The 10,108-nt window shown below is 38.8% G+C and overlaps 1 protein-coding gene across 1 annotated transcript in view; it reads right to left on the reverse strand.

The window, feature by feature from the left end:
- Positions 1 to 9,831, reverse strand: part of LOC309877326 (bifunctional heparan sulfate N-deacetylase/N-sulfotransferase 3) — a 69,237-nt gene extending 59,406 nt beyond the window's left edge. The window contains exon 1 of the mRNA XM_082758597.1: positions 8,717 to 9,831. Coding sequence (XP_082614723.1) covers positions 8,717 to 9,697 — 981 coding nt within the window. The 5' untranslated portion in view covers positions 9,698 to 9,831. The remainder of the gene's footprint in view (positions 1 to 8,716) is intronic.
- Positions 9,832 to 10,108: the final 277 nt, after the last annotated feature.

Here is a 10,108-nt window from a genome sequence, read left to right on the forward strand (position 1 = left end):
AAAGTGAAAAAGATTACTGTAACTGCTAGAAACATATACAGGACTGCATCCCTACTGCACATCTACTTATTTGGGAAGTCAACAGTAGATTCATAGAAGCAATTTACTTTGGTAAGTCAGGAAGTGTGCTAATTATAAAAGCTGTGAAGTTACATCAACACCAAAAAGCGCAGCATTTTTTTCCAGTTGCACAGCAATTAAACTTCAAGACCTGGGATATACGTAAGCAAAGAAGCAGTCACTTCACAGGGATGCAGGCAGGAAGCACAGTATTTTTTTCCCCTTTAAATGTACTTAGAGTGGTTTAACCTCTGGGCAAAGAAATAATGGGATCAATAACAACCTTGTCCTAAGAATACTAATGAGCTTCCTGAATGGCAGCAAATCACTATGGGTGGAAGGAAGCACTCCTGCCATATGTCATGTGTGACAGTCCTTAGAGCATTCGCCTTCATTTGGTTATAAAAAGGGAGTCGTATTTCTTCTCTCTATTACTTCCATATGGCAGCTGCTAGAACCACAGCACATTAGTTAAATTGAAGTAACATTTCAGTGGAAGCACACATGTATCTGAAGATTATTGCAAAAAAATCAGGAACTTCCTTTTCCTTAATCTCTGTAATTTTACTAATGGCATTATAAGCAAAAACTTGAGAAAGTACCATGTACAAACACTACATGGGAACACGTGGAAAAAGACCCACTGAGCAAGCAAGAAAGGTAGAACGACTGCAGTCAAACAAATGAGGAGTTATAGCAAGAAGTCCATGGCTTCCTTTCTCTTCTGCCCTACATTTTAAATAATTCCTTTCCTGAAAATAAATTGATTCAGTCTCAAGTCATCTACTGAAAAGCATCTGCTCTCATCGATAGCCTAACAAAACTCACGTGTGTTCAAGTAAAAGACCAACTGCGGAAAATCCTGAGTCTTCATTAGCCACACTCTCGGATTATTTGATTTATTTTTTTTTAGTACATGAGTATTCAGTCAAGTTGCTAAAGATGCAATTCATGAGCCAGATCAAATGGAAAACTATGTTTAGGCACATGTCATTTTTTCCTTCCTTTTGTCTCTGAGGATATCTGTATATTTGTTAGAAAAAGGATGGCCCATAATGAGGTGACGTCAGTTTTATATTGTACATTACAGATATTTTTACATGGCTAAGGACAACCTTCAGATTCGCCCCTTGACCAGATAGAAACAGCTGTTAAGACATGTCCTCCAGAACCCCATCAGCAAAATAAACAAAAGCAAGCTATGAATTCCAGCAAACACAGAACTAACAGAAGACACTAAACTCACAGGAGGGATGAAGCTTAGTTTCTGTGTATCAGATACAGAACTAAAAATTAAAGTTTCCTCATGCTTAAAACACCAACACAAATTGATTCTGAGCAAGAAAGATGAACATCTGCAGGTCAACCAGCGCTTACTTCCACATTTGTAATACAGAGCAATATGGCTTAGACACACAGCACACTTTTCACAGCTGTTGTGCCTGAGAAGTTGTGTACAAATGAACAAAATAGTTCAACCAGATAGTGAGAATGGGTCAATACAGTTACCCTTCAGGCAGAAGAAGCACAGCTGCCAGTGCTGCTGCTGCTTGACATGCACACCCTACACCTTCTGAGGACCATACTTGTCCCACAGCCCCAGGGAAGCAGGCAGCATCATTTGTGCAAACATGTCTGAACCTTCTGGAAAAAAACAGGAAGAACATTTCCAGCCCCGCAGATCACCATACTGCTTGGACATCAGTGGTGACTCAAGCAATGTCCACATCCCAGTCCTTCCCAGATATAATACGTGTATGAATATTAACATCAAGCATAGACCAGGAATATTTTAACACACACACAAAAAAAAAATGGAAATCTGCACTCCTTTGGCCTGACAGTCCACAGAGATGCAATGCAGATCCTGGCTATGTGGTTACTAGACACGTGGTTACTGTGCAAGGTTTTTGTCTTTGTGCATTTAATACAGCAGATAAACTGTGCAATTAATCTTTGTGTCAAGCTCGTTCCATTGGGTTTGGTTGTTTCTAGTGGTACACAGGTGCAGAGAGGGAAGAGCAAGGATACACGGAAATGCCCAGCACTGCCCTGGCAATCCCAGGGGTAGGTCGTGTGAGAAAGACCCAGCTCTCCTCTCTCCTGCCACTCCTTCGCAGCCTCTCTCCTCTGGTCAAGGAGTTTTACACAGCTTTCTGTTCAAACATCAGTGCACTCCTTTGAAAACAAATGCTGCCCTGTGTTGAGCAGCAGTTGTATCAGCCTTGCTATATTAAGATTCACAGAAGTTGGTACATAAACCAAATTGCTTTAATAAGTCACATGTTAAACTGACTGGTAAAGTGTTACATAAGCTGGTTGCAGCCCATAAAATACATAAAATAATTTTATAACTTTTCCTGAAGTTGTATTTTCGGTCTGAGCTCCACACTCCACAGTACTGTACCTGAACCAACATGCTCCAGAAGTTAAGTCAGACTTCCTAAGGCATCAGCCAGCCAAAGAAACATCAGTTTCTATTATTCCCTTTCTTTGCCTCTTTTTAGGCATGTACTTTCTACTTATCACTACAGTGAAGCCAGTATAAAATACCATAGGAGCTTCAGATCAAATTAAGGTAAAACGTATGTACATACGCAGTAAATACATTGAACACCTGTACAAAGGTAACATGGCTCATGAATTGGGAATATAAAATGATTTATCTAATTGAAAATTGCTAACAGTTAATTCATGCTGTCATTTAAAGAAGTCATTAAAAAGATCTTCTGAATTTCCCCAGAGGAAAGATTTGCAGCTCAGTGCAACTGAATTGACAGAGGCATCTCCGGCGGTTCTGTAACCAACACATTTGATGACATATCTATCATTTCTTTATCAATAACCTTCTGGGTGATCCTACAGGTAAAGAAAATTAACTTGCAGAATTAGGCTCTCCTGTGACAGGAACTGTCTTGTGTCTCGACAGGAGGGAAAAGACGCTTAATGGGTTTTAAATAATAGTATTTAAATAAACTATACTGACTAATGTGGACAAATTTGCAATGTACAGAATAAACAATAAGCTCTTAGGGGAGAAATCTGGTGCATTAAACAAAAGACAAGGCCACCGCCAAACTGAGCAAATATCACAATGATGACAATGCTGGCTTCGGAACATGGAATGAGATTCATCTGACCAAGAGCAAATGTTTATACTTCATCTTGGTCACTCTAGAAACATTTTATGAGCAACAGAAAAATACGTACTTTTAAGGTGCAATTAACTTAACCACTGCCAGCCTAAAGAACTACTTGTTTATGTTGCCTACTACATCAGAGCTAGTCCTGTCTTTCCATAGATGTGTACATTATAAACCTCAAAGTCTGGGCAAGATGGCAGACTGCGAGTGATGGAGACTAGAACACTATGAATTTATTCTTTCTGGCTAACTCCTCTCCATTATCAGCGCGCTGCTTGGAACAGATGATATTCAAGAAAATCACTCAAAGGACAGCTCTTGCTGTCTAATTCTTCACTGCGTATAATGCTGAAAGACTCTGCAGATTCAAGCTTGTATTTCCCATATGCATGACTCCTAACAGATGTGTTGCCTAAGTGCTCACAAAACAGAACAAGAAAAATGACACCCCACCTCCGAATGTATATGGTTAATATTAAACTTTTTCCTTGGCAATTATAAAAGAATAAGAAAATACAAGTATCACCCATCACAGTATTTTCACGTGTTAGCATGATCACATTTGTGTTCTGTTTGTCTACATTACATGACCAAAGATACTCATTCAGACCAGAATCTTCCCTGACAACATGACCACCACTGATCCAAAACTGAGCACATGTAAGAGTTACACGTGGAGAAAAAGATTAGTCTTACGTGAAGAAAGTGGAGACATCTCTTGACTTCAGTTCAAACTACCTCTTTTGAAAAGCACATAAAAGACCAGACAAAGAGGAGATCACATAGCTAATGGTTTTAAAAAAAGAAAAGCACCTCACAGTATTCTAATTTTTCATTTTGAAAGCATGATCAATTCTCAAGGAAAGGGCATGTATTGGGGAAATGAAGGAAAAGGTTGGCCAACTTATGTCTACTCTATTATGCTCCACCAGCACTGTACAGTCAGTAGGAAAAAAAGTCATTTTTAATTTTCCTCCTGATACCAGATGGCTTTTCCCTTGAAAAAAAATCTCAGTGCTTTACAGTCTTCAAAATTTCAAAGAGTAACTAACAAAAAGAGACTATATTAAATTAGTAGACTGTCAGTGGGGACAATCATGGTCTATTAAGATAAACTTACTTTGTGGATATCTAGATAGATTTTTTCTGTACGTCCATTTTAATGAATTATTTGCACTGCTGAGACTAAAAGACACAAAGAAAAAATGTAATGCTGTCACAGCATAATGGTCTCTCCTGCTAGACAGATATTAAGAGGAAGAAAAGAACTACTGAAAAATGAATGCTGAGATTACATTACGGTGTTTAAATTCAAAGTGGGAGGCAATTAGACTATGAAAATGTTCTCTCCCATTATTTCTATTATTCCAGAGGACGATGAAGTAAATAAGTATGAAGATGGATGGTTGTTGCTGATACAGTGACTGCTATTCAGTATGGTACATTGAAGAGCTATGTACTATTGATCTAAGTTTTATATAGCAACACTTGAATCACAAGCAGGTAGTCTAAAAATCTCAAGTACAGTTTCAGGGTTTGGTGGGTTTGTTGTTGTTGTTTGTTTTTAAACTGAAGAACCTGTGACAAAACTAGTATAAAGCTTCATTTGTTGGTTAATAAGACAATCCATTTATCAGTTTTATATAATTTGCATTGAAAAACCATGTCAAATGTTTTCCAGAACGGCTCTTTATACCCTGTATCCCTGACACTACAGATACTCAATCTGAAGTAGCACCACTCTGCCTAACAGTGATACAGAAGACACTCATTTTAGAGGGATTGCTTTTGACTCAACCTCTTTTCAGGCCAATATACATGTATACTACTGAAAAAACTACCACTTAACCTTACAACAGCAATTGTCAGTTATGCTCAACTCCAATTCACGAAATTTAAAGATGAAAACAGTTTAGCCTAACATCTAAACATTGACTATTCTGGCCACTTTGCAAATCTCATTTAAGTACCCGAAGAAGAAATTCCCTTGAAAACCTGGCCTTACTTGCAATCAGAACCTCCCTCCTTGAAGTTCTTCAGAAGCTGGCTGGACACGGTCCCAGGCAGTCTGCTCTTGGTGGCCAGGCTTGAGCAGGGGGCTGAACTACATGGCCTTCAGAGAGTTCAGTACTGAATCACTAACGAGTGATTATTTTTGCTACTTCATCTGTGATAACCCTCCAGTTTCTAAACGTTGCCCTATCCATTTAGCAGAAGCAAACACACAGCTTTTCTGGATGTTGGAAGCTTTTCTAGATTACATTGCATTAGTTAATGGAGCGCATGTAGAAATATCCACATTGCTCAGTCTTACCAGACAACCAGACACGTCTATGTCCAGAAAATTTAAACTAGGACACAAAAAAATATTAAAACACAAAAAAGCATTATACCCAATCCTATATTGCTAGTATTTAAAATGTAATCTTAGTAGAAATGAGTTAATTGCAAGTACTGGATATACAATCTTCATTGAGCAACCTCTTTCCACACTTGCGGCACACAATTCTCTGTCACAGTCAACACAACAGAGCTCAGTAAAATGCTCATGTCTAATAGGATGGCATTTATGCACAAATGCACTATACAGTAACTGATTTTCAACTACCACAAATTGATTTTATTTCATTCCTTCCAGGTGTCACTGTGCCACATAGGGTAATTCCTTTGGTATTAATAGTAATGAAGATGCATTGCACCTGACAGCCCTAACAACACGTTTAATAGAACACTTTAATTTTTAAGTAGAAGAAGAATCTGAAGGGAACACTTTTTCATGTTCCACTGTTTCAGAACACAGTTCCATATAAATGAAATTATCCTACTTAAAAGTTATTTCCACTTGGATATTATTTCTATTCAATTTGACAGTTTTATTTTGGGAAGATAACATTCTGACATACTGCAAATTATTCTTTCAAAACAACACAGTTCATCCTTTTGTATCTGCTTTAATCAAATTTGTCTCAATAGACCCTTCTTTCTGCTAAGTAATTCTGGCAATTTGTCATTTTAGGATAAGTTGGAATGATTATCTTCAGGTGTCATTCACAGAGACAAACAATATGAAACATACTATTTCAAACTGCTACTGCAAGACATAACAGGAAATTTATGCAGGCTTTATTTAATTTGTTAATAGAAGTTGCTTCTTTTGCAGAACAACAGTTTAGCCATTGGTGTGGGTCAGACCTTCCTTACTTTGCTTCTGTGATTTGACTTTGCCCTTAGAAGACTCCCAAAGAACGCTTACCCACCTAACTCAAACGCTGCCACCACCTCCTACACAAAAATTCTGTTTTATTGGAGTTTCATCTTCACTCCAACCCTTTCCCATGATTTTTTTTTTTGCATAAGGAAAACACCTACTTATCCGAGAGGCATGTTTAATTGCAAATGCAAAGGACATTTCAGAAACTAGCATATGCTGCAAATTTAAAGCAAATTGAAGTAAATACAAGTTCAAGTCTTTTGTTTAATAGAACAGTAAATGCAGGGCTACTGCAGCTTGACAAATATATTAACAGTACAAAAAAAAAAAAAAAACAACAAAAAAACAGAAAACCTAGCTTTTTTTTTTCTTTTACAATTTTAGCTATCTACTGCATGCAGTATTACTGGAGTGCCCTTCATTGTTCCATACTCCTCTTTCAACATTGAAAGTTTTTACAAAACATTTTCCCTTATTTCTAGTACAAACAAGGAAAGATTCAGCACCTTATAGACTTTTACCTTCTAAACAAGTATCAGTTTTGCAAGGTGCTTTTTTCCCCCATCTGCTTTGTAACAACTGCCAGGCAGAGAAGGACCTGGGAGTGATGGTGGATAGTCAGCTGAATATGAGCCAGCAGTGTGCTCAGGTGGCCAAGAAGGCCAACGGCATCCTGGCTTGTATCAGGAACAGCGTGACCAGCAGGGCTAGGGAGGTGATTGTCCCCCTGTACTCAGCTCTGGTGAGGCCGCACCTCGAGTACTGTGTTCAGTTTTGGGCCCCTCGCTACAAGAAGGACATCGAGGTGCTTGAGCGGGTCCAGAGAAGGGCGACGAAGCTGGTGAGGGGCCTGGAGAACAAGTCCTACGAGGAGCGGCTGAGGGAGCTGGGGTTGTTCAGCCTGGAGAAGAGGAGGCTCAGGGGTGACCTTATCGCTCTTTTTAGGTACCTCAAGGGAGGCTGTAGCGAGGTGGGGGTTGGCCTGTTCTCCCACGTGCCTGGTGACAGGACGAGGGGGAATGGGCTTAAGTTGAGCCAGGGGAGTTTTAGGTTAGATGTTAGGAAGAACTTCTTCACTGAAAGGGTTGTGAGGCATTGGAACAGGCTGCCCAGGGAAGTGGTGGAGTCACCATCCCTGGAAGTCTTCAAAAGACACTTAGATGTAGAGCTTAGGGATATGGTTTAGTGGAGGGCTGTTAGCGTTAGGTTGGACTCGATGACCTTGAGGTCTCTTCCAACCTAGAAAATTCTGTGATTCTGTGATTCTGTAACACTTCACAAAAAGAAAGCAAGGTATACAGTGAGAAATAATGTTATTCCTACCAACCCTGACCTACCACCTCATTCGAGCAGCACAATAATGCAGAGTGAAAAGGGACCTTCAGGAATGTACCAACTTAAAATGTTAAAATGGATAATTTAACATTTTTAACATTGAGTCATTTAGTGACAGAACAAGATTTTAAGACCTACATTAACAAAAACTTTGCTTGCAAGCAAGAGCCATAAAACAGAGATAAGAAAGGTGAAATGCTGCAACCAACCAACTCCTGACATTTGAAACCTGTTTCAAACAGCTAATAATCCAATCTGTTCTTCAAAATTTATGTTGACATTTACTTTTGTTCACTACATTTACTTCCTGATTATAAGTCTGGCAACATGTACGTTACATACTAATAGATTCAGCTCTGAAGTCCTGTGCTGTTTCCAAGCTCTTTTGAAGCATGTGTCGTAGGTATCATCCGATTAGAAAGTTAAACAACTTTTCGGATTAGAAAGTTAAATTATTTAGTTAGAACCATGTGTGTTTGTGAGGGGGCAGTGAGAAATGATAACACTACCTCTCTTACCCCTTTTCTTTTAACAGTTACTTCACAATTAGTCATCTTTAATTTCCTTTTGGAAGAGTATTTTCCATTTATCGTAGAGAGAATGTAATTCAGAGGCGCCCACCACCCAGTTTACAGAACATCGCTCTGGAAGGACTTGTGTTACTTGAGAGAAAACAAGTGATATTAACCAGCGAGTCTTATCATCATATTTTCTTTTTTTATTAACTATAGAAGCAAAGTTGTGTTGACTCTCTTCCAGCCTGGAGCAGGAAGGAACTGCTACACCTGGAGTCAGTGACCACTGAAAGTCAGACAAACTGGCTTTTCTCTCAAGGCACAGTTTGCATTGCTACTTACTGATCTGTGTCCTTTCTGAGCTGCAACTGTTAGTAACTGTTCACTTCAAAAATAAGATTAAAAAACAGGTACTTTGCTCTAACAACTATTAGTTGCTGTACATAATTTACCTGTACATCGTTGGCGTTCATTCTCGTTCCCTCCTTCCCAACGAAGATGTCATCTATGTCAACCAGAATGTACCTATCCAAGGATAGTCTGAGCTTCTTTCCAGACAGGAAAGAGATGGCATCTATGAAAATCAGTTTGTGCAGCCAAAAATTCAAGTTATTGCCAAAAAGGACTCGTTGAATCCCATCGTGGAGTCCCAGGTCATGAATTACTGTGGCATAGAGAGCACTTTTAGCAGCAGATGATGAAAGGTTTTCTGGTGTCTTTACTTTTGCAAATATCACTGGTTGGTAAGCTGTATGATTAATCTGGAAAACTGCCCAGTCTTTTCCAAGCAAGGGACCTTTCTCAAGCTTGGAGGACTTAGTCACATGGAGCAATGGGGAATGAGGGTTAATGCAACAGTCCTTAATACCCAGATTGCTGTGGACATGGAAAGGAAAGCCCTTCAACTGGAAGTTCTGCAAGCTGTTCTCATTGCCTTTATGAAATCCAATAATACCTACACTATATTCTATACAGTACTTATCTAGAAGACCTCTGTTCCAAGAGTCCATATTCACGTACTTTAAAATATTTTCATATACTATGAGAGCATATTTGCCCTTATTTTTGTCTATAAGGGCTGGGAGGTCACCTTTACCAGATGCAATCTCAATACGGTACTGAAATCTGCTGGATTCTAAAATGGTTATTATATCTTGGCCTAACGTTGAATATTGACTTTCCACAAACACCAGCACTACAAGATCTGTTCTCAGGGGATCGATAGGCTTCATGGTCTTCATCTCCATCAGCTTGTATGGCAACAGTTGAAGATCATCACATTCCACTTCTGAAGAGATTTCAGAAAGTTCATTTTCCTGTTTGTAGCCATTATACAAGTAGTATGCAGAAATAACAATGCTCACCATACAAAAAGTGGCCAGCAAAATAACTGTTCTTTGAAAATGTCTGTGAAGTTTCATGATAAAACTCATGTTGTTTACTTGCCTTAGATTGTTCCAAGCATTAAAAACAAACAGATTCTCAACAACTTGTTCCAGTCCTCTTAAATATTTATGTCACCATTGCAGCACACGCATCTATCTTCCACAAAGCTTTACAGAAGATCTAGTCTAGAAGAAAAGAAAATCACAGATTTAATCGAAGCACCATAGTTTGTAAACTATCATCACATTGAAACTAATGGAGAAAAGAGAATCACTGCTAAACCGAGGTTTAGAAGTGAACAGTTCAAAAGCTTTGGTAGCTTTCTTCTGATTTTTTGCATTAGTAGCATTGTTTCTTCCTGCTCCCCATTATTAAAAAAAAAAAAAAATGCAGCTGTCACTTTGCTTTTAATAATAGCACAACACCAAACTATCTCTAAAGCAATTGTGTAAGCACAG

This window comes from Aythya marila (assembly GCF_965140915.1).
Source record: "Aythya marila genome assembly, chromosome: 4".
Classification (NCBI taxonomy): Eukaryota; Metazoa; Chordata; class Aves; order Anseriformes; family Anatidae; genus Aythya; species Aythya marila.